Raw genomic sequence first — 25,277 nt, forward strand, 5'->3', positions numbered from 1 at the left:
GAGTATATAAAGTGGGAGAGTGGGGAGATTAAAAATAAACAATAAATAATAAATAATAAATAATAAATAATAAATAATAAATAAATAAATAATGGGGTACAGTTAAAGCGTACTTTCAAGGTACAAATCAAAGTGCCTTCTCTTCTTCACCCACTCCCTTTCCTTATTTTAATTTTTAATTTTTTTTAATTCATTTTTTATAACCCCAATTTTTAATTTTAACCTCCTTTTTTCTCTATTTCTTTTTTTATTTTCTTACGCTCAATATTTTAAACTATATATATTTTTATTTACATAAAATTTTAGAAAAATTCAAAAAAATCAATTTTGGTCTTATTAATTAGGTAAACTAAAAGTTAAATACAAGTGGAAGAATATTAATTTTAAGTAAAAACAAAATAGCTTTATTTTAGCCACTAATTTGTTTTTTAAATTCAAATGATAAATTTTTAAAAGTAATAATAAATATTTTTTTAGCAATTCAAATTTCTAACGAATGCTATAGACTTTAATCCACTTGGATTAGGTTAATGTTAGTAAATAATAATAAGATTTTAAGAATAATTAAATAACTAATTATCACCGATTTATTTTTACACCGCACCCACGCCCAAAAAATATTAATATATTAATTAAGTAATTAATCTTAGCGTAAGAATTGGGTCTTCCTTTTATTTAATCAAGAGTAAAGTATGAATTAAATGCCGTCGTTTATAGCCACGTACACATCAGACAAAAATTTCCCTTATTTTATGGTCAATATTTATACTTATAATTGTATACGTGGACATATGGTTGAAAATTATTTTAAAATAAAAAAATTAAATTAAATTAGCTAGTATCTTCTACACGTGAATTTCTTCCCAATTTCTTTGGTAGAAAATTTATTAATTTTTATCAATTTTCACAAGAATTAATGTTCGACCGACCAAGTCAATCACTCGTAAAAAAAATCATTTTTTCGTTTGATATTCAGTCAAAAAGTCAAATTCTATACATGGTTGGAGGAAAAAAATTAAATTAATTCATGGTTGAATAGTATATAAGAAAGCGATCACTATAAATTGGTTAAAAGAAATTAAATTTTATTTTTGAATTTAATTGTGAGAAGGAAACATTTGTGTTGTCGTTTTCGTTAAACCCTAATTTTGAATTCCTTTTAAAAACGTCCATTTGGCAGACTTTTGATAATAAATATATAAATAAAATAAATAAATAAATAAAAAAAGGTTTGGGGGAGGACCGGGTGAGAGCGGCGGACCCCGGTGGCGCAATTACCGGCTCATCCATTGGACCATTTAGTTTATCGGTTTATTTTATTAAAAACAATTATAGTTATTTCCGTAGCGAAATGTCAGTACATATCCGTGATTCCGAATTCCGTTTGCCTCGTTCCACACTCCACCACCTTCATAGTATGGGCGTGACGTAAACGCTCCAATCGACATGTAGTCGTGAGATTCAGACGTAATTTTGGATGTGGAGCCGGCAAGAGGTAGCGACATGTCGGCTGAGGATGGAATTGAAGCTATGGAAGTGATATCTTATGTTCTTCTTTTTAAAAAATTTATCATTTTCTATGCTTTTTATTTACATGATGTGGAAATCATTTGGGTTTTCTTTTTTATTCTTTTTTGGAAAAGTCGTGTGAAATTATTAATAAACTTTTTTTTTAAAGTAGGCGGATTTTTTTTGACCGTAGGATTAGGAGATCGGAAAAAGCAAGAAAAAAAGAAAAAAGAATTTTAAATTAATTTAAATAAATGCCAAAAAATTCCAAGACGGGGAGGAGACAATTAAATGTTTACTCACGAAGTTTCCAGCTGGCTTCTGGAATTCTTATTTTTGGAAATTAATTAATATACTAAATATAAAATTCCTGAAATTTTCAAAAATATCCCAACGCTCCTTATCATACAGAGAGACGGAGGAAATTGACAGCCACGTCACATGGGTAGTTTAGTCAAATCACTCCAATTAATTTTTCGTATAATAATAAATAATAAATTTAAATATAAGGGAAATGGTAAAAAGTGGGGCCTAATAAAATAACTAATTAAAAAAAGATGGTGGGAGGGCGGTCCTTCCGTGATGCCGTACTGTCAAAACGTACAAGAGGGAAGGTACAACCAAACCAAACCGAACCGAACCGGAGATGAGACCCCACTCAACCCGAACTCATATTTGCACGCGAACTCTTTGTACTCTTGTTTGGCAACAGTGTTAGATAAAGCCTTTATGTGGACAGCTATGGTTTCCATTCAATTGCCCTTACTCATCTCTCTCCTTAATCTCATTTAAGCCAATTTAATGTTATGCATAACTATCACCAAATTTTGTTGCTTAACATTAAATTAATTTAGGTCTGGAATGATTATGAGTTTATAATCAAGTAATATGAACTCCACTGGTGTGAGGCTTTTTGGGAAGCCTGAAATAAAACCATGAAAGCTTATGTTTAAAATAGACAATATCATATCATTGTAAAGAGTCGTGTTCATCTGACAGAAGCAATTTGTTTTATTGTTCTCCTCCAGGGGCGATACTCGATCGATTTGAAAGTAAATGGCCTTATAAGAAATGAAAAGGCAAAATTGAGAGGGGAATATGTATAAATATGAATGAAAGTGAAAGTGTGGAAATTTCAAATTTCAACCCCAAAAAGCTCCACGTCATCGCACTCCATTTATTATCCCTCCACTACCCTCACCTTTATTTCTCTCAATTTTTTTCATCCACATCTTTCCCCTCTCCACTATTCTAAATAAATTATTTTATTTTATTTTCATCTCTACAATTTCAAAATATATAAATAATTAAAATTCATTGTGACAAAAGATTACGCTTTAATTAAATCTTAGATTAACCAAATCCAAGATTTATGTCGTGGATATAAAGCAAAGGAGCTTTGTGAAAATAAAATTAAAAAAGATTCCCTTTAATTAAGTAAATAAAACAAAGCATCAGTAAGTGGAATGACGTTAATACCCATTAAGAAATCGTCTAATCCAAGCTTATTACATAATTGGACGGCCCCTTTTTAGACTTTAAAAATAACCCATTTAAGGGCATTTTTGTATTTTTGTATTTTTATTTTTTTATTTAAGACTATCGTTGTAAATAAATAAATAAATAAATAATTTTCATAATCAAAATAACATAAATTATTCCATATCTAAAGCACCGCCCATTGAAAATTTTACCGTGGGGGTATATTTTCAGTTTGTTCTCGAGGAGTGGGCGAATATATTATTATAAATTGTGAAGATATAATAAAGTTCAAAATCTTAGGTTATAATAAAAAAAATATATCTATATATATGGACGTTGAATTGAGTGGGAATTTTGATCCGTATACCTTATCGTAAAAGTGCATTAAAGGCGGAACTTTATAAAAAAAAAATTATTTATATATTATATAGTTGAAAATATTACAAAATAAATACTTTAGGTTATAAGCTTATAAAAACCACCATTTTATTTTTGTTGGTAATTATTAGAATGAGAATTTTCAAATTTTGAAAGGGTATTTCTTCTAGAAACTGAATAGATTTCAAATATTTTTAATTTCAATATATTTCTTACCAATTTGTTGAAAATGAAACATTTCTACCGTTTTAAATTACATTAAAATAATTTAAGGTTCATAAAAAAAAAAAAAAAAATAATTATTATTGGTCGGCTAACTCTCTTTGTCTTGTTCTCCAACATGACTGTTTTTCTTGGTAGGCCATCTTAGTCTATGTTTTTGGTATTAACATTTTATATTGTATTTAATAAGACTCTTTCATTTTTAGGACACTTGTACGGATTAGGTATGAAAAAAATAATCATATGAATATTATCAAAACTTTATACTAATTTTATATTGACCTATATTTAATTTACTTATTAATGTGAGAGTTGTCACATCTAACGGTGCCGTTTGGGAAGCTGATGCAGCAAGTTCGCCGTAGGTTACATGGCACTGCCATTGACCATTCCCATTTATCTCAATTTTTATTACTTTTGTGGCTCATTTTTTTCCATTGACTATATGCATTTATTGAATTTTCTCCACCCTTCTTTTGGTTTTAATATATAGAATCTAGAGTCCACGAGAAGTGAGATTCCATGTCGGTTGAAGTAGAGAATACATCATTCTTAAGAGCATGAAAATTTCTCCCTAACAGACGTGTTTTAAAATTTTGAGGAGAAGCTCGGAAGGAAAAGTCCAAAAAAGACAATTTGAGGAAAAACCCAATAACGAAAACGAACAATATCTGCTAGTAGTGGGTTTTGACTATTAATGGTAATTAGACCTTGAGCTCGAACTCAATAGACCCACGAGTGATCATGTCCAGAGCCACTTAACTTATATAATTTTTTTTACTAATGTAGGTGTTATATATTAATTTTTTTCGTTGACTATATGTGGATTGAGTGAATTCATTTGGGTCGGATTTGTACATCAATAAATAGATTGTTAAAATGATCATATTTGACACTCGACAAATATAATATACGAAATTCTAGTTAAGTAGTGAGATGAAGAAAATAGAGAGACCCTTTAAGTATTTAATGAAATATCTAACTCGAATGACCTGTAAACGTATACATCATTGATGGCATATTGAATGAATGGCAACAAAGTTTGTTCTCCAATTATCTTGGTCTCACAAAGGCCACATGGACGCTTAAATGTTGAATATTTTAGTCTCTGGTAAGTCTGATTTTTTTATTTTACAATGACTAATAATTAAAATATTAAGATTCAAACCTTTGACCTTTTGATAAATAAAATACAATTTATTTCAATTATATAGTTTTAAAAAGTGGAAAGTCAAACCTAAGTTGTGTTTGGTGATGGGTCAAGATGTTGACTTGAATGTGAGAGGCAAGGCTTGTTGTTTTTATTTTCAAATTCAAGACTTTATAATTTATTAAAGGGTTTATTTTGACTAAAATCATCCCCACACGTATTTGGTATAGCGTTGAATAGTGGGTTCTAGATGGTTTTATTTTTAAAATATTATTATTTTTTTGTCAATTAAAAAACTTTTTTAAAAATTAAGAATTTATAAACAATTAAAAATGCATGATATTCATGGTTGGTATTTAAATTAATTCAAGAACTTCGATGAAAAAAATATATATTAAAAATATTGATAAATATAATAATGCGAATTTAGAGTTTTAATTAATATATTTAGTATGTTAATTAAAATTAATTTGTTAAGTTTTTTTGGTTTGATTAATTTTTAATTACTCATAATCTTGATCTTATTTTCTTATATATATAAAAAAAAAAAAATCAAAATTTAGAATTTTATTGGGATATTTTTGTCCATTAAGCTCTACTCGAATATTTATAGTATCAAAATTTTATTTAATATTTAAATTTAGTCACGTAAACAGCCCATGCGATATTTAAGTGGGCCAACTTTGTCAGCCCATTAAGCTAAGTTGGATCCATGGGCCGAACACCAACACGGCCCAACACATAATAACACTTCATTATTATTATTATTAATCATGGGAAATGTGATACTTCTATAATATATAAATATGTTTTTTCGTTTGAATAAGGACCGTCCGTTTAAGAAGGAAAAGTGAAACCAACGGTAGAGATTGATTTTGTAGATTCGAAGAAAATAATGAAAGGCAATATGAACAGAAATGTATTTTGAAAGTGGGGCCCACGATGGTGGGCGGGATTTTAATCACGACATCCCATCTATTCCCATTAGTTTTAAATATTTTTTTAAAATTAAAAAAAAAAAAAAAAAAAACGAAAATTGGAATAAATGAGTAATAACATATCAATCACGTCTATGATCTGTCAATTATTCGTTCCTCCTCGAAGCTTCGCATATCACGAGGTACTCGTTCTGCTATCTGCCGCGGGAGCCATTTCTCCTTCCTTCTTCTCCGTTTCTGTTACTCTGATCGCGAGCTCCACCCGATTTCATCGTTTGATTTGGGGATTTGTACAGTAGGATTCGATTCAAATGTCTGCGGCTACTGCACCCTTGAACAAAATTGAGCGAGCCCACCAGATGTACCGTGAGGGGCTCTATGTCGATGCCCTTAGATTTTACACTGAAGCGCTTGCCATGGCCAAGACCAAGTCCCAGAGGATTGCGCTGCATAGTAACAGAGCTGCTTGCCACTTGAAACTTCATGATTTTAAGAAGGTGCGTAACGATCCCACTATTTTTATTTGGGGGTTTTTGTACTGGTGTGATGATTCCTGATGAACAATTGTTATTGCTGTTGATTTGATTTCGAATTCGAAGCGGTTCGCGTTTTTACCCGAATCGGATTTGCATTTCGTTAATTGAAACTGATATGTCTAGATATGCTTTCAAATAATCGAATCGATCACTGATTCTAGGATTATAATCCTTCGCGCTTGTAGTGTGATTTTTCCCCTTCGCGTATTTGATTTCTATTCCGTATTTAATTGGAGTTTGAGTCCTTATAATCTTATTGTTTCCATTCTAGGCAGCAGAAGAATGTACGTGGGTTCTTGAACTTGATCATAAGCACACTGGAGCGCTAATGCTCCGTGCCCAGACTCTTGTCACACTCAGGGAATACCATTCTGCTCTGTTTGATGTCAACCGACTTATAGAACTGAACCCATCATCAGAAGTTTATCAAAATCTTCAAACTCGTCTCAAGACGCAATTGGTATGCACTTTCTACTTCTTCCTTATCATACTGTTTGTTCTCTGATCATGTTGATGAAGAATTCAGCTGTAGACATTACTGTTTGATGCTGCTTATTATGTTATAGTATTCATATTTCGTTAATTGAATCATGCCATGACGAACAAGTTGTATCAGGGTTCGTTTTTTTTCTTTGTATTGCTGCAAGATACCAATGTGATACTGGGTTTTTGTTGATCTTATTCATTAATCTTCAATTTGATTGTATACAATTGTGCTTGCGGCCATCAGTAATGGATCTTTTTTATGCTTAAGGAAAGTCACTTGCTCCAATACCTGAATCAGAAGCAGAGTTTGAAGAAGAGGAGGAAGAAGAATATGATGTTGAGTTCAATGACTATGCAGCCAATGAGAAGTGCAATGAGGGAAAAGGAAATGTTATAGCTCCAAGTATTGTTCAGGTACAGAAACCTGAGCACGATTGCAATTTGATAAAAACTACCCTTATCCAGACAACTCGGGGCGACAGTGGATTATCTGATGAAAAAATGGGCAATCAGAAAGCTGAGGTGAAAAACACCACAAAAAGTGAAGTTGTTGTCCTTCAAGCTCAGAGCAAGAAGGGCACGACCGACGTGGGTCCCAATGGCTGGCAAACAATCCCGAAACCAAAAGGACACTCGACTTTAGACTATGCACGTTGGGATAGAGTTGAGGACGATTCCAGTGAAGACGACGATGATGATGAAGAGGAGTCGGGACCTCAATTTCGTTTTCGTGTCAGAACTGTTGGCGTTAAACCTGTGAAATGAACTGAATATACATGATACAATCAAATGCCTTGCTGTCTTGATAGAAAGACGAAACACTGAGCAACTCTGAGCTTCGTGGATATGGAAGTTCATTTGTTTAAGATCAGTACTGTTGAGACCTTCAGACCTATGTAATGTGTAGTTGGTCAGACGCAAAATTAGCACCGTGGATCTTATCGACGAGCAAGCTTTGCACGTAAAGATTTTATACAAAGCTTGAGCTGACGCTGTTTCGTTTGAGTTATGTGTCTGCTGTACAACATCAATTTCTGGGTGGTTATCAGAAATGGAGATCCCGTCTTGGATATGTAAGACATCTCTGGTATATAATGTTCAAAACCTGTTTCTGTTTCTTGAGAAAAGATAGTATATACTATTATATGCCGCTGTCCGCTACTGATTGATGGTAGACTCAGCAGCACACAAAGTTCAAATTTGATGAAATTGGGAAGAACAAATACTTGTATGATAACAACTGAATGAATTGTTAATTCTCTGCTCCTTCGCGTACCTGTGTCTCTGCTATGTTCCTATCTTTCTCTGTCGTGGGTTTTGTTTTTGTGAGATCCCACGTCGGTTGGAGAGGAGAACGAAACATTATTCATAAGGGTGTGGAAACCTCTCCCTAGTCACACATTTTAAAAATTGTGAGGCTGACAACGATACATAATAGGCTAAAGCAGACAATATCTGCTAGCGGTGGACTTAGACTGTTATAGTTTTCTAGTTAGTTTCATGAATCTTTGCGAAGACAACCGGGATCGTGGAGGGAAGTAGCCATTATTTATATATTTTTCCCTAAATATGTTTCTTTTTTGACACCATTATTCTTTGACACCAACTGCTTAAAGCTAAGCAAGCAAAAAAGATGTTATGAATTGCTTGGAGTTGGAGAGATGGATGGCATTGGGAAGTACTACGCAATCAAAAGAAATCTCTTCCTTCTTGTGGTGAATAAGCAACGGATGAAGAATCATTATTTTATGTAACGGTCTAAGTACTACTGCCAATAGATCAATGTGTGATCTCACAATCTCCTAATATGCCTACCAGGGTTGACATTTGTTGAAGGAATATCCTCCATTTTTGTTGTTTGTTGAAGGAATATCCTCCATTTTTGTTGTTTTATCGGGAATATAAATATAAATTATTATTCCCTTAATATTTTTTAATTTTAAAAAAAGATTAAATGGAATTTTTGAAGGGTTGGAGTGAAAGTAGGTGGCATTTTGTATAATTTATTTTAGGAATTAATTCGAAAATAAAGTTTATGAGTGTGACGCATAAAATACAGAAACCAACCATCAATTTATAGCATATTTATTATCGTCATCATCAAAATTATTTTTGTTTTTTTGGGGGATTCGTCCCATCGTACAAAGCAGCGTGAAAATGGAGAGGGCCGAAGCACCCACATTTTTTTTTGAGCTTAGCTCACTGTCAGACTGCTCTTCATTCCATCTTCCTCATAAACCCTAACCAACCATTGCCAAAATCTCTTCTTTTTCTTCTGGGCATTTTCACCAGCCCTCATTTCCCCTCCTTAATTTATCTCTTTGTATTGCAGCAATTGCTCGAGTTTCTGCAATTTCTCCACTTCTTTTCTGCTCTTTTGCCACTTTGAAAAGGTAATGTTAATCGCGTCATTACGCGGTACTTCTGTAAGCTTCATTAGTTGTCCATCAATCTCGTATGTAATCGAGCCTCTTCGTTTCTTTACGCAATCTTTGTTCGTTTGAATCTGAAATTTAGTTTGGGAAAGACTCGCTATCTTCTTTTCTGCTCGTTTTATTTTCTGATTGCTGGTTATCTTGCTTGCAATTTGGGGGTTTCTCTTGAATGTTCTCTTCCAGAAGTTACTGGAAAGATTTGTCGAACTCATGGGAGGGTGGCAATCAAATGTTTCTTTGGCCATGGGTGTTGGGGGTAGACATTTTCCCTTGTATTTATTCTTGGCTATGCAATTGTTGGGCATTTGATGAGCCCTGTTGTTTTCATCTTACTAAGCTTTACACGGGGATATACTGTCGTGTAAATTTGTTCCGAGAGAAACAGTTTTGTGATTTGTTAGAGTCAAGGTTTTGAACTGTGGCTGCTTGCCCTATACTATTTGCTAGTGCTTATTCACCAGGAAGTTTATTATCATCATTGTTTCTTTGAATGTTAAATTTTTTATATTGGTTTCAATTGTGTCTTGCAGATTTATGATCATAATTTCTAAATTACTGAATTTGGTGTATCTAACTTCCAGTTTTCCTGAATAAGCTGTCATTGTCTATGAATCTTGAATAACAGGATATGGATATGAATATGGAGAATTTATCATCTAGTGATCCGTCGCATCAGGCGATGTATGAAAATAGTGATTCGAAGCACTCACAGGATGGGTTGGAGGATGGTTCTCAATGGTATTTTTCTAGGAGGGAATTAGAAGAAAATTCTCCTTCTAAACAAGATGGGATTGACTTGAAAAAGGAGGCATATCTACGCAAATCATACTGTACATTTCTCCAAGATTTGGGAATGAGACTTAAAGTGTGAGTGTTCTAACAATCTTTAAATGTTTTTTTGCCTTACGGCTTATGCCTTAAGTTCTGTTTCCTCAGTGAACGGAGTTCAGTTTTATTGCTGCATTTTCTTCCATTTCATCTTTTAACCGTTGTTTCGCCATTTTTAGATCCTTCTCGAGAAACCTATTCCATTCACTCCTTGCTTTGATATATTTCCATTTGTTGTTAATGAGAGACATTAAATGCACTCTATATCCTTTTCTGTTGTCTGTTTTCGATGTTAAGAATGGAAAAGACAATGCATTGATTTTCTTATATCAACAAATAACTTTATTGAATTGTTTTAAGCGACTTCCTGTTTCCTACACCCCTTCTTTGCCTCTCTTTCTCTCACCATCTTCCCCATGATAAGCTTGGCTCTTTTCAACATATTTCTTCCATTTATTTTGTTGTCTTTTATTTTTAGGGCCACGGAAGGTGCTTTTTGCAATGTAAAAAATTTCTCATGGAGGAAAATTAACTCATCTCTGACTTCAATTTCTTGCACTTATGGAAATTTGATGTGGGTGCAACACTTGCCCTATATATATATTTTCGATCTTTTCGTGGATTAATTAAAAGAAACAATATCTTTGAGGAAATAAATTCCCAAGTGAAAAAAAATATCGAAAGAATAAAAGAAACAAGCTAGGGGAAAAATTAGTACCCCCAATTTGTGTAAGTAACATTTTGAGAATACTCAAAAAATGAAACTTTAATGTTGACTTAATCAAACCATTTTTGCCATATGAAATGCTTTTCTTCAAAGATCCTTATGTTTTTTTTAGACCAAATCTCAGAAGTGATAGTCTTGACAGTGTTAACCCAAGTTGTCCCGTTGGGGACACCCGAGAGTGTTACCCAAATTATTTATCTTTCTTAGAGAGAAATTAAGAATTTTCAGTTTGCTTTTCTTTGTCTCTAGCTATCCTCGATCAATTATTCGATTATCTCAAACTAAAATCGTGTCCATTGTTGTTTTTGATTTTATTATGCAGTCCCCAGGTAACCATTGCTACAGCAATAATATTTTGTCATAGGTTCTTTCTTCGGCAGTCTCATGCAAAGAATGACCGAAGGGTAAGTTCATTCTTCCAGTTTTTGTTAACAATTATTTATTTTGTGTGCATAAGCATATGAGAATTGTTCTCTCAAGGCGGACAATTTATATGCTTTGTTGATTTGGTTTGCTGGCATTTTTATATCAACTCTTTTCTGAAAATTTTCAGATGCTCAAGGGAAAAAAAAAAATCTTTTTAAAGCTTCCTTTTTATGTATTTGATATTTTTTCTTAGAACATTTTGGAGCTTCAGTTATCTATAGATTGCAAGTTCAATTTTTATAACAGGAGCTTTTCTGTTTCTTTTCACACTGAGTTTGATTTTGATAGTAGTAGCTTTTGTTCTGTTTCTTTTCACACTGAGTTTGATTTTGATAGTTGTAGCTTTTGTTCTGTCTCTTTTCACACTGCAATCAGTTGAATTGAAAGCTTTCTTTCGAGATGCCCTTTTCATGTTTGGATGAGGACATGGAAATTTGATTCCATGGACCACGGGCATCTACTATTCTGTTTCTCATGCAGGAATCCCGAATTCATTCTATGATGGAATTTCATAGATACATAAAATAGTGCGATCCTTAATATTTCTCTATAAGAAATCTGTGCCTGTCCCAAAGCGGTGGAATCTCTAATATTGCTGACATGCAATGAGTGACAACTTTACAAAACCCTTTTTCCCTCTATTTAAGTTTTAAAGTTTGTTTACTGTATGATGAAACCAAAACTTATTTGTCCCCATAAACAAAAGCCTCAATAATTTTAAACTTCCAAGCTACCATTCAAAATTATCCATTTTTTTAAATAATTAAACTTTTGGCTTGCTATGGTCCAGAGTTTGAGCATTTTCAGGATGATGTAGGAAGTCATTTTGGATTTTCTGTCCCTATACAAGGGCTACTTTGACAATACTTTTGAGCATTGCTAGGTCATGGGAAGAGGTCTAGGGTTTGATGCATGTTAACATACTTGTAGACTCATTTGGAGTTACTCTTTGTTTATGATTACCAATAGTTGGGGATCTTGAACAGTTGGTTTGTTTATTGAACAAAATTTGAAGGAACAGCATTCTCTAGTATTTTTTTCAATGCTCTATTGTTTGGACCATTCTTTTCTGTAGGTCCCTCATTTATATTTTCATTTTTTCTTTATCGAAATTGGTTTCTTATCCGAAAATAAAACTTCTTCGTATGGTCTCCTAAACAAAATTGGATATTTCTTTCAATTAATTCAGCATACGTGCTTTAAAAGCCAAGTGGAATCTCATGGTTCAATGAGTGATAGTGCTTTTTGGAGATTGTGGTTTGAAAGGGTTTTTTTTTAGGGGAGAACACCAGCCAAGTCAACTTTCAGGACCTTATTAGAATTTTTACTTACGCTACATCTAAGACTTGTAATTATAGCGTCCACTTTTTGCTGATATGGAAACTCCTTTGTAATGTCTTTTACGTGGTGGAGATATATCATCTTTCTTCCTTTTGTACTGTCTCTCGTGAAAATGAAATATTAGTTTCTTATCAAAATATACACACACGCAGGCATCAATGCTTAGGTTCACCAAGGCACAACAACATCCTGTTTCTCAAATCTGCCTGCATTTTTATGGTTTGAGACCTTGTATCTAGTTGCTCATAAGCCACTTTGATTGGCTCTGCTTCTTTTGCTCCATCAATTTATGGTTCTCAAGGCCTTAGTATTTAGACTTGCTTGGCCTTCTTCTTACACTTATGTTTGGGACGTATTTTTCATCACAGTGATAATGATAATACTAGTCCTTTTCCCTCCTTTATTGAAATTCAGTATTTGATAATCTCTTGGGCCGATTTTTTTATTTTGTTGATGTGCTTATGCTTAAAATGTGTTGTTGCAACTTGTTAGTAATAGATCCGTAGTATACATTCATGCCTTGTTCTTACATTTTTTCTTGGTATGTTTAAGAGATAAATTTTTGTTCTTAACATTCCTCCATCCGTTTGGTTTAATTTTCTTACCTTTTTCCATTTTTGTTCTTACATTTTTTCATTTTCGTTTGTTAAGAGAATTTTGTGGTCTTATTTGTTGTACTTCATAAAAGGTGTTGGAATGAAAGCTGAAGTAGAGCAACCTATCACATAGAGCTGAGCTCATATACGTATTGAATTGATGATGTTATTTTAGTGCCTCAGTTTAGTTTAATTTTCTTGCAGACAATTGCGACAGTGTGTATGTTTCTCGCAGGAAAGGTTGAAGAAACCCCGCGTCCATTGAAGGATGTTATTATGGTCTCATATGAAATCATCAACAAGAAGGATCCTACTGCAGCCCAGAAAATTAGACAAAAGGTATCAAATGGTTAGAGTGGGTCTATTTTCTGTTCTCATTTCACGGTGACTGGTATCTCGTACCCATGTGCTTTTAGTTTCTGATGTTGTTATTGCTTATGCCAAGCTTAAATACTGGGTCATTTATTCTCTTTGTTTCTTTCTTTGTCTTTAAATGCTCATTTGCGCCCTTGTCTTAGTTACGAGCGAGCTAGTAGCTCTTTTATTTTTGGCTTCAGCAACATAATGAACTTTTAATGAGCATTGGAATCGACCATGATTTAAACGAAATAGCGCTAAAAATTTGGTCTGCAATAGGATTTATTGGAAGTAAGATTATGTTTGGAACACTTAGGAGCCATCATGGTCTTGTCTGGAGGTTGTTCAGCTCAACTCTGGACATAGTTTAATTTATTCCTTGTTCGATAAAATGAAAGCGTATATTTATTTAAACGATTAAATTATTTATCAACATATTCACATAATCTCCTGCAGGAGGTGTATGAACGGCAAAAAGAGTTAATTTTACTTGGGGAGAGGGTTGTTCTCGCAACTCTTGGTTTTGATCTTAACGTGCACCATCCCTACAAACCTCTCGTTGAGGCAATTAAAAAATTCAAAGTTGCTCAAAATGCCTTGGCTCAAGTAGCTTGGAATTTCGTCAATGATGGGTATGGGATGTATGGCAGATTGCATGCCTTAGTTTTTTGTATTGTGCCCTATAGATGGCTTTTCTCCGTTCTCTTTTCTTGAAATGGGGATGTGGTATGCAGATTGCGGACATCTCTTTGCTTGCAATTTAAGCCTCACCATATTGCGGCTGGTGCCATTTTCCTTGCTGCCAAATTTCTCAAAGTTAAACTCCCATCAGATGGGGAAAAGGTGTGGTGGCAAGAGTTTGATGTCACCCCACGGCAATTGGAGGGTCAGTGTCAATGCCATTTTCTTTGAATGTAGCAGTGCACCAGAAACTGGTTCTGCATTGAACTTCGTTTGGTTGAAGTACTCGCTGAAACATTCGCCTTCGTTCCTAGATCTTGTGTTGAGAAAAATTTACATTTTAAGCCAGGCAAAAGTATATTCTTGCAGAAGTGATGCATTTGGAAAATGATATGCTTAACTGTTCTCATTTTCCCTTTTAATAATTGGATGTGATTCTAACAGTGAATGGTTATCTTTTGCAGAAGTCAGCAACCAAATGTTAGAACTTTATGAACAGAATCGATTGCCTTCTGGTGAAGCTGATGGAAGCATTGGAGGTGGTCCTTCCAATCAAACCTCAATAAAAGCTCCCTCAAACAGCGAAGAACGGGCTGTAGCGGACAATCATGCACTTGGTGCGGGTCTTGCTACTTCAAGACTTGGAACCTCAAAAGCTAGTTCATCTAGGCCAGCATCTGAACACTCATTTGCAGGTGACCAGCCATCGAGAGCAATGCGGAATCATAGTATCGAAAGTTCGAATGTAGATTTTAGAAACCCTTCCAATCACAATACAGGTAGTGAATCTAAGGTTAGACAGGAGATGGAGACATCGGCTTTCCATGACAAGGGAAACGCTCAAAACTTGTTAAGGCATCAGTCTGAGGGATTGGTTGGGCAAGACCATGGAAATGATATGAAAACAAAGGAAACAACAAGGGATTCAATGGAACTTAAAGACAAACATGTGATTCGAAATACAGATCTTAGAGAAGGTACACTCGGTAAATCTCAGGACGCTATCAAAAAGATCGATAAGGACAAAGTAAAGGCTGCACTCGAGAAACGAAGGAAGTCTCTCGGCAGCATGACCCAGAAAAAAGAATTAATGGATGAGGATGATCTGATTGAAAGGGAGTTGGAAGCTGGTGTTGAGATGGCTGCTGGGAGTGAGAAAAACAAGCGAGAACAGAGGCAAAGTTGGAGTAAGTCATCGAATAAACAAGAATATGATGATTCATATCAAGACAGTCATTGAGAGGACGATGAAGGTGAGTATCCACAAGGAAGGTGACAGTCTCATATGATATAGATTCTAGCAACATGGAAGAAGGGGAGTTCACAAATGCTCACCATGCTGGCTATGAACATCAAGATTCCCCAAAGTTGAACAGTTGTAAGAGAGGCAGGGAGCTCACAGGGTAAAACTCTTGAAGAGAAAACCAAGTCAAGTCGTGTCAGGTAGTTGCAGCTGGTCGAACAGAGACGGACCATGAGAATCGTAGAATCATGTTCGAGAAGTTTCACCAGAGGTAGTAGTCATTGCTGGAATCACTCATTGTCCGAGATCAGTTTAAGGGCTATGCTCTCCGGAGATGGTTGGGTCGCGGGACTTGATGAACATATATACTCTATTGAGGGGCTCTCTTTGATGTCAGCATAAGAATGTGATGATTAATTGTTACTTTTAAACAAATTAGCATCGTTACATTTGTTATAATTCTGTTCGATAGAATTTTTATTTTTTCAGAACGTGTCAATTCTTCTTCTGATGATCGGATTAGAGATGGTTATATTTTGTCTCTTCAACAAATTTTGTAACAAGCATATGGTTGGGTTCTTTTTTCTCATGTATTTTGGAAAGTTAGAACCTATGAACGATCCTACCTACTCCAATTTGAATGCATGAATTTGAAAATCAGATCAAACCAATAACAAAAGGGAGCGCGGCAATTATGGAATCGAATCTTTCTCGTTTTGTTTTTTTGTTGAGAATTTGCGTGTTTGGTAAGCCCTTAATTTTCCTCTTCGAACCGTCATAGCTTCGTTTCGGAATTCTTTTCGTCTCATTTCTGCTGTTGAATCCTCAACCTCCGCTTCTCTGTCTGGAATTCATAGAGAGAGATCGAGTATGTCGCAGAGCAATGGGCCTGATTTCAACCTACCTGATGAGATTTTGGCGGTGATTCCAACGGATCCATACGATCAGCTCGATCTTGCGCGAAAAATCACCTCCATGGCGATTGCCTCTCGTGTGTCGAATCTTGAAGCAGACATGGTAAGGATGAAGCAAAAGCTTAACGAGAAGGAAATAACCATCTACGACCTGCAAAAGAAGTTGTCTCACCTCGAGCACGCGAACCAGGAAGCTGAATCTAGGTTGAAGATCGCGCTTGATGATAATGTAAGCGGCACACTGTTCGCTATTGAGATTGACAAAAACAATTTATCCGTTTTTGCTCAAATTCAATGGCTCTTGATTCTGCAGCATCTCAATTCTCCACGAAGACAAATGACTGATAGCTCAGTACTTTGCTTTTGATTGACGATTCAAGAAAAGGCCAAAATATTCCGAATTATCCTCTTAATCTCTGCACTGAGGAACATAAACTAGTTCTTGGGTTTTATATAATCTTTGAGCTTCTCCTTATTTGAGCAGTTTCGTTAACTTGGTTCCCCATGCCTTAGAATATCTAATTAGTTAATTCTTTGTGTGGGGGTTTATCATTGAATCAGTAGAGTATTACTTTCTTTTAAGAATGAACAAAGTGGTGATTGTTTTGATAGACTCTTGAGCCTAATTTTCTGGTTCCTCATTGAAGCATATTTGACCTTTCGTTTTTGTTTTATGAAGACGAGGCTTTCCATGGAAAGGGATGCACTATCAATGACTTCAAAGAAACTTGGACGTGATTTGGCAAAGGTGAGATTGAGGTCACTCTTTCTTATGCAGAAACAAGTTACCTTTATTCCTCTGCCTGTTTTACCTCTGTTGCTGTCAAGTTTGACACTTTTGTAGTATTTAGCTTTGGCTACTTGTCAAACTTTGAGTGAACTAACTGCTTTATGGTGCGAACTGAAAGGATATCCATCTTGTATTGCTCATAGACTAAGATAAGAGCTAACATGTGGGCCAGTTATGGCATGTGGTGTCTCTTGAACTTAAATATCTGCCTGGCTTCTGGACTGGAAGGAAAAAGACCTTAGGATATGAATCTTTAAGATAAGTTCATCAGTTTTTTTAATGAGAAATATAAAGTTGGCATAAATTTCTTGATTTCTTTCCCTCTTATGGGAGTTCGGTCAAGATCTTGGGAAGTTGGGTCAGGGTAATTGTAACGGCCCAAGCCCACTGCTAGCCGATATTGTCTTCTTTGGGCTTCCCCTTAAGGTTTTTAAAATGCGTATGCTAGGGAGAGATTTCCACATCTTTATAAAGAATGTTTTGTTCTCCTCCCTAATCGATGTGGATCTCACAATCCACCTCTCCTTTGGGGCCCAGCTTCCTCGCTGTCACTCATTCTCTTCTCCAATTGATTTGGGACACCCCAATCCACTCCCTTCTGAGCCCAACATCCTTGCTGGCACACCACCTTGTGTCCACCCCCTATGGGGCTCAGCCTCCTCGCGAGCAAGTTGGCACATCGCCCAGTGTCTGCTTTGATACCATTTGTAACAGTCCAAGCTCACCGCTAGCGGATATTATCCTCTTTGAACTTTCCCTTTCAGGCTTCCCTCAAGGTTTTTAAAATGCGTCCACTGGGAAGAGGTTTCCACACCCTTATAAAGGGAGTTTCGTTCTTCTCCCCAACCGTGTGGGATCTCACAGTAATAAAACAAAAGAAGATAAATTGGCTTTGTGCACCTTTAGTTAGAATAGAGTTCGTGTACCCATTCTACCATGTCTTTAAATTACTCTTTTCAGTTTATTGTAATCACCTCTTATGTTATTTTATATAATTTTTGGCATATGAGATGAGTGCTTCAGTTCATGAGATTTCATACTTTGTTGTGAACCTGGTGTCTTTCATACTGCAGCTGGAGACGTTTAAGCGACAACTTATGCTATCATTGAATGATGAATCCTCTGTAAGGTTTCCGGTCCATAAATTTTACCAGTTATGATATGCTTGGCATAATACATATTTCTTAGTGTATAAGTTCTCCTGTGATATCTTCTTTTTAACAGCAAACAGAAACTGTTGATATTGGGACCTGTGATCAAGCAGTTCCTAAAGCATATACTGATAAGGGTATTATAGAATTTCTTGATCTTAGTTTATATCTGTGATATGTTCGGTGTTCAATTGGACTTAACTTTCACCTGGACTTCAGACGAGGTAACTGATGGACACGCCACACGTTCTTTCAGTGGTTCTACGGAGACGAGAAACACAATAGATGAAGGTATTATTTGTTACCCTGTTCAATGCAAAGGATAGAAGATAATGAACTGATAATAATTAGATTATAAACTTAAATACCAAATTAATATCTTAAAACCATGCATTAATTGAAATCCTGGAGAATGTCATTTTTGTTGCCAGTTGGTTTTCAAGGAATCCTCTTCAATTAATGGTCGATAAATTAAACACTAATGGCAAAGTTTCATCTCCAACAGGAAAACATCTTGGACAAAGATTTTCATCGCTGCATATCACCCCAAGGTTCACTCCATCTGCGACTCCAAAAACTACTTCAAAGAGTGTATCCCCCAGAGGGTATTCCTCCGTTGCTTCGCCACAGATAACATCTGGTTCAACTTCTCCAACAAAACTCTCATATGATGGACGAATCGCACTATCTCCATGGTACCCGTCAAGCCAGCAGTCTTCAGCAGCAAGTTCTCCTCCTCGTTCTCGTCCACTGGCCGGTAAAAGAAATGTTATCATTTTTTTCCTCTCTTTTGAAGATTAAGATGTTCTTGAACGTTTTGAAGCATGTTCTGTCATTTTATATTTTCTTGTTTATTTTGATGTGGATTTTCCAGTTATCTATTGCTGCAAACATTTAAATTTAGATGCTCCCTTGGGGGTAAAGATTTCAGCTACTTCCGTGCCTGTTTGAACTACGGTTTTCTGTTTAATCTTTTGCCCTTAAATTCTGCAGGTCGCCCTGCTCGAGTCGATGGCAAGGAATTTTTCCGCCTTGCCAGGTTTGTTTTTATATTCCACTGGAACTATGTGATCAATGAATCTAGACTGAAAAGAACATGTTGACTGATGAATTTGTAAATTATTACAGGAGTCGTCTGTCATACGAGCAGTTTAGTGCCTTCCTTTCAAACATAAAAGAACTCAATTCTCAAAAGCAGACTAGAGAGGTAGATTCATCAGTATTTAACAGTTTGCTAAGAACTTTCATATCTTGGGACCTTTTTTGTTTACTAGTATATGGTTTCAATTGGCCTTTGCTTCCAGGAAACTTTAAGAAAAGCAGAAGAGATATTTGGGACAGATAACAAAGATCTTTTTCTGTCATTTCAAGGATTGCTTAACCGCAATATTCACTAGGCCTCTCTCTAGTAGATATTGTTTACAATCACACATGATCTCTCCTTGTAGATTATTAGAGAGAAAATTCACAATGTTTGTTCTCAACGGCTGCTTGCTCGCTCCGAAGACGTATGTATGCTGCATGCAGGCTCACACTCGCAATGTTTTTGTAAAATATCAAACCTCTTGTAGTTGAAACTTCTTTTTCTATGGAAATATTGACTTCGGTTTTTAGAAAAGTGAAAGAAACAAAGAAAAAAAAGAAAGGAAATGGAAAAACCTGTTGAGTTCTGTACCTCCATCATGTGCTATGTCTCTGTGACAACTCTATTTGGGAAAAGTATTACTTCCAGAACTCAAAGGCTGTGTGCTGTCAAGTTTGCATTTAAAGGAGGGAAGTCAGTGCGATCTGATTGAAAGAAACTAACTTATTTATGATGAAAAGTTCAGCCTTTCACTAATATCATTTGTGAAATATCAGGGGATGATAGCTTGCAGGAGAACCCAGAAAAGTGATCATCTCAGATGCTCCATAATCAGCGTACGTTCACTTGGGCTACATTGATATGAAACTCTGAATTATTAGATGGCGACTCAGTGGGTAAACCTCAGGTAAAAGTAGTGATTCTTTCTGCCAAGAAAACTAATGGGAATCATTCTGTTTTTCACTTGTCTTTTTTGGGTTTATATTCATTGGTTTCAATTTCACAATTCTACATTTTTGGTACTTCTCATTTCAGTTTAGTTAGTTTGGTTAGGAATCACAACTCTCCACAATAGTATGAAATTGTACATTTTGAGCATAAGCTCTCATGGCTTTGTTTTGGGCTTCCCCAAAAGGTCTCATGCCAATGAAGATGTATTCCTTACATCCTCCCAACAATCCTCACCTCGAACAAGTATACTATAGAGCCTCCCTTGAGGCCTATGGAGCCCTCGAACAGCTTCTCCTTAATTGAGACTCGACTCCTTCTCTAGAGTTCTCGAACAGAGTACACCCTTTGTTTGACACTTGAGTCACTTGTGACTACATTTTCAAGGCTCACAACCATTTTGTTCGACATTTGAGGATTCTATTGACATGGTTAAGTTAAGGATATGACTTTGATATCATGTTTGGAATCACGACTCTCCACAATGGTATGATATTGTCTACTTTGAGCATAAGCTCTCATGGCTTTGCTTTGGACTTCTCTAAAAGGTCTCATGCCAATGGAGATGTATTATTCCTTACATCTTCCCAACAATCCTCAACAAGTGTAGTATAAAGTTTGCAGGTGAAGTAACCCCATAATTGCCTCCAACTTCTCCATTTGTGTTTCAAACACCATATTCCCCAAAACCCATGCCCATTTGTACTGGAACTAACAGAGCCCACATCTCAGAACACAATAGAAAACTTTTGAAACTGCATAATAAGGCCAAAATGTACATGCCCTTTTCCTTTTCTGAAATCCCCTTTCCCCAATTGAAGTGAAGGGTTGATGGTACAACAGGGTGTGTGTAGGGGACCGAAACATTAGGGGCAGTAAGCAGATAGGGAGACTCAGACAAGAAGAAAGAAGAAGAGATATTGATTTGTAGAATGATGGGATGGAAATTGGAAAAGGGTTATTAGAAGAAGCACCCGATACTCTCTCTTAGGCTTTACAAAATACTTCTTTTGAGGCAAAACGCAGAGGGCTGACGGAAAGATAAGATTTTTGGTCAAAAGAATCTGCAAAAATGGCTGTCACTGTTTTGATAAGATTGAGATTCTCAAGTTGCTCGTTCTCTTTCGGCATACACACACACACATATATATGGCTTTAAAGTGGACAATATTTGCTGGTAGTAGAATTGCCCTGATACATGATCTTTGGAATGTCCTTCCGCTCATACAATGAAAAAACAAAATGTTAGAAAGTTACCCCATTTTTAGACACTTGGTTGGAAATTGCTTTTTTCATTTTTTTTTTTTTTTTTTTGGGAACTTTAGGGTGAAATGTGTATTATATTGTACAAATTCGTATAGAACCCATATATGGATTAAAAACCCAATTCCAAGACTAAATTCATTCATATCAGTCCTGTAAAGGGCATTTGAAATGTTGAAGAAAACAAGAACAAGAATAAGAACAGAGCATTAAAGGAATATTTCATATAATGGCAATAAAATGATGGGTAATGAAGAAGAAGCCTTCAGATTTGGGGATATATTGTTGTACTTGGGACGTCTGGATGCTCTCACAGCCAAACCCATGTGTTAGATTCTTTGGTTGTTTTAGTAGTTCTTAGGCTGTCTGTACTGCCAGAATACTATTCGCACCAGGCCTCCCATTACCCTCTCTTTTCTGCCTTCTTTCCCTTTTCCTTCTTCATACTTTTTTCTCCTTAATTATCTATTATAACACATCATTTACCTTCATTTTTAAAACAAAATAAATATCAATTTTCCTCGTTTGAGCCCACCCAACCAACAAGGGAAGAGTACCTATAGTGAGATCCCACATCGGTTGGAGATGAGAATAAAACATTTCTTACAAGAATGTGAAAACCGTGAGGTTGATGGCGATACATAACAGGCTAAAACGGACAATATGGACTTGAGTTGTTACAAATGGTATTAAAGTTAGGCACCGGGCGGGATGCCAGTGAAGATGCTAGCCCCCAAGGGGGTGGGTTGTGAAATCTCATATCGATTGGAAATGGGAACGAAACATTCTTTATAAGAATGTGGAAACTTCTCCCTAACATAAACGTTTTAAAACCGTGAGACTGACTAGCGGTGAGCTTAGGCGGAAAGTTGCAGTAGCAGACAATTTACGGTCAGCTGACGGGGCTACCCTACCCCTGGTTGCATCAACTTTCAAAGCTGACCCAATTGTTGTCTATAAAAGTTGGATGCATTCACAAAAGTATTGGATTAAAAGAAACACCAAAATTTTTGACACCAACAATTCTCTCTTTTGCTCTCTTTCTTCTTTCACATCTTTAACTAATATCCATGGCTTCATTTCCTCACTTCTACTCTGACCTTCTTTATCCCAACAACTTTTCCGACCTTCAGAGCCTATTAATGGCGGCTGGAGACCCCAGAGTCGGTGGTATTAGAAACGACAACAACAATAATAATATCGACTTGCCTCGTGGGGAAGAAACTTTTGTTCCTTCCTTTGATCAGATGGCGTCGTTCGAGTCCGATACCCAATCGCCGCTCCTAACTATGCCGTATCCCGACCTGACTGTCCCATCATCGCCCGAGTTTAACAAGGGTATGTATGGCATCCATAGCGTAAGCGACAGCCAGCCGCCCGCCTCATGCAATTACGACGACGAGCTCTTACACTTTGTGCCTAATTTGAAGCCCTTCTATCGCAACATCTGGGTAATAATAACATGTCTCAAAATTTAAAAGCTTAAGCTAATATGTTATAGTATGATATTTGAAGTATTTTGTGACGTAGGGAACTCAAAGCAGCTACGAAATGCATGGCGTGGAAGAGACAAATATTAAGGTGGCAAGTCGCTACTCGGAAGAAGAAAGAAAAGAGAGAATTGTTAGATATTTGAAAAAAAGAAACCAGAGAAATTTCAACAAAACCATTAAGGTTCTAACAATTCTCCTTCTCTCCTAATTTATATAAATATATTGTTCGGGATTGTTGGGAGAGGAGTCTCATGTTAGCTAATTAACGGGTTGGTCATGAGTTTATAAGTAAAAAAACACTATCGTCATTGGTATGAACCATTTTAGAAAAGCTCAAAACAAAGCCACGAGAGCTTATACTCAAAGTCGACAATATCATATCATTGTGGAGGTCTGTAATTACTAACATATAGTTCTTAAAATCCTCATGGTTTTTGTATGTTATTTCATAGTATGCATGTCGCAAAACCCTAGCAGACAGAAGAACACGAGTACGAGGAAGATTTGCTCGCAACAACAACGAGCTTTGTGACACAGAAATCCCTCTCAAAACCAACCATTTAACTGCCCCGTCTCACAATCAAACGGTAAAAACCTTACAAATTATCCATTTTCTTGATTCTATGTTTTTTTGTTTATAAAGACAAGACCTTTATCATTTTTTGTGTTTTGTTGTGTTTTTTTGGACAGAATAAGGAAGAAGAAGAAGAGAGCTGGCTGCAAGAACTGGCAGCAAGTTTGATGTATTTACCTTATGTGACAAATTATGGAGTGTAATTTGACACAATTATTACACATGTAAAATTTGATCGACCTTTGTACCTTAAACTAACTATTAAAAATGACTTTTTTTTTTTGGGTTCTAAAAAACTCTCTTTTTCATCAAGTGGTTCTTCATACGTCAGTTCAATTGATTGCTTTTTTTTGCTTTCTGAGATGTGATTCTGTTTCATACGAAAGTGTGAGATCTCATATCGGATGTAGAGAAAAACGAAACATCTCTTATCAAGATGTGGAAATCTCTCTCTAGTAGACGCGTAAAGCGGATAATATCCGTAAGTCGTGTGTTTGGGCTGTTACAAATGATATCAGAACCAGACACTGGGAAGTGTGCCAGCGAATAGGCTGGCTCCCAAAGGGTGGATTGTGAAATCTCATTTCGATTAGATAGGAGAACAAATTATCTCTTATAATGTGTTTTAAAACCGTAAAGCTGACGGCAATATATAATAGGCAAAAGCATACAATATCTAATAGCGGTAGGATAAGTTTGGACGGTTACACCAAACTTCCCATAATTTACTCGATCGTAACTATATGTAAGTGATCGACCAAAATGGGATCTTTTTTCTTAATTAATTGTGATTAGGGAGAGAAAAAAAGGGTTTAATTTATTGGCCCTTCAGGCCTCAAAATTAAAGGTTATGGGGGGTGGCATTAGGGCTTTGGGATGTGTTTGATAGCACTAAGTAAGAGCTTGAGAAGTGGGTGACCCATTCTGTGGGTGACTTATTGGCTTCATGATGTGTTCTTACAAAGAGACTTTCATGGATTCTCTTGCTTTTTTTCCCTCTTGTTGAAAAGATATGTTATTCTCAGATTCTTTTCTTTGGTAGATCGATAGATCTTAATGTTGAAGATGCGTACATTATTTTACATCACGAACAAAAGAAAGAAAAAAAGATATAGTGCTTGTTCGTCTTGAAATGTTGGTGTATATATTGAGCGATGAAGCTTGAAATGGATATCATGTGTTCGGGTTCGTAAACCCATTTAGGGGTTGCCAAAACCAAGGTTTTATTTGGAGAATCTCACTTTGTTTAAATATTTTCTAAGACACTAAAGTAAAGAAGAGACAGGTGAATGAACTGAGATCACATTCGAAGAGTTATGAGGATGAGGATAAGAAGACTAAAAAGACTTAAAGAAAATAAAAGTTACTACCTATACTAACAAGGTGTACTGTGAGATCCCACATCGGTCGGAGAAAGGAATGAAAATGAGTGTCAAAGAGAACGCTAGCTCGAAAATGGGAGGTGAATTGTGAGATCCCACATCAGGTTGGAGAAGAGAACGAACATTTTTCATAAGAGTGTGGAAGCCTCTTTGTAACATACGTGTTTTTAAATCTTGAGGGGAGGCCGAAAAGGGAAAGACTTCTTGAGGGGAGACTTGCAAGGGAAGGGCTTGGGCTGTTACAAATGGTATTAGAGCCAGACACTAGGCAGTATACCAGCGATGACGCTACACCCCGAAGGGGATGGACATAGGAGGACGCTATAGATTGTGAGTACCAGCA

At 35.9% G+C, this 25,277-nt stretch overlaps 4 protein-coding genes across 5 annotated transcripts; all 4 read left to right on the forward strand.

The window, feature by feature from the left end:
* Positions 1-5,832: 5,832 nt before the first annotated feature.
* LOC111483876 (tetratricopeptide repeat protein 12-like) lies at positions 5,833-7,976 on the forward strand. The gene is made up of 3 exons (XM_023130245.1): positions 5,833-6,176; positions 6,487-6,675; positions 6,975-7,976. The coding sequence occupies exons 1-3, from the start codon at positions 5,991-5,993 to the stop codon at positions 7,464-7,466; spliced, it is 867 nt and encodes a 288-aa protein (XP_022986013.1). The 5' UTR covers positions 5,833-5,990; the 3' UTR covers positions 7,467-7,976.
* Positions 7,977-8,816: 840 nt separating this feature from the next.
* Positions 8,817-15,851, forward strand: LOC111483839 (cyclin-T1-3-like). Its single transcript, XM_023130183.1, has 7 exons — positions 8,817-9,094; positions 9,762-10,003; positions 11,014-11,095; positions 13,259-13,393; positions 13,868-14,043; positions 14,146-14,297; positions 14,557-15,851. The coding sequence occupies exons 2-7, from the start codon at positions 9,765-9,767 to the stop codon at positions 15,330-15,332; spliced, it is 1,560 nt and encodes a 519-aa protein (XP_022985951.1). The 5' UTR covers positions 8,817-9,094; positions 9,762-9,764; the 3' UTR covers positions 15,333-15,851.
* A 98-nt stretch (positions 15,852-15,949) lies between these two features.
* Positions 15,950-19,808, forward strand: LOC111483869 (uncharacterized protein At4g15545-like). Of its 2 annotated transcripts, XM_023130238.1 has the most exons (10): positions 15,950-16,081; positions 16,193-16,478; positions 16,929-16,997; positions 18,113-18,163; positions 18,264-18,327; positions 18,410-18,481; positions 18,696-18,947; positions 19,184-19,229; positions 19,319-19,397; positions 19,495-19,808. In XM_023130238.1, exons 2-10 carry the CDS (start codon positions 16,206-16,208, stop codon positions 19,585-19,587), a joined length of 999 nt encoding a protein of 332 aa, XP_022986006.1. In that variant the 5' UTR covers positions 15,950-16,081; positions 16,193-16,205; the 3' UTR covers positions 19,588-19,808. The 2 variants fall into 2 exon arrangements, with proteins under 2 accessions (XP_022986006.1, XP_022986005.1); XM_023130237.1 differs by lacking the exon at positions 15,950-16,081 and having other exon boundaries at positions 16,092-16,478.
* Positions 19,809-22,374: 2,566 nt separating this feature from the next.
* Positions 22,375-23,831, forward strand: LOC111483882. Its single transcript, XM_023130252.1, has 4 exons — positions 22,375-22,936; positions 23,016-23,159; positions 23,431-23,565; positions 23,669-23,831. Exons 1-4 carry the CDS (start codon positions 22,556-22,558, stop codon positions 23,753-23,755), a joined length of 747 nt encoding a protein of 248 aa, XP_022986020.1. The 5' UTR covers positions 22,375-22,555; the 3' UTR covers positions 23,756-23,831.
* The last annotated feature ends 1,446 nt before the right edge of the window (positions 23,832-25,277 follow it).

The sequence above is a fragment of the Cucurbita maxima genome, unplaced genomic scaffold (assembly GCF_002738345.1).
Source record: "Cucurbita maxima cultivar Rimu unplaced genomic scaffold, Cmax_1.0 Cma_Scf00009, whole genome shotgun sequence".
Lineage (NCBI taxonomy): Eukaryota > Viridiplantae > Streptophyta > Magnoliopsida > Cucurbitales > Cucurbitaceae > Cucurbita > Cucurbita maxima.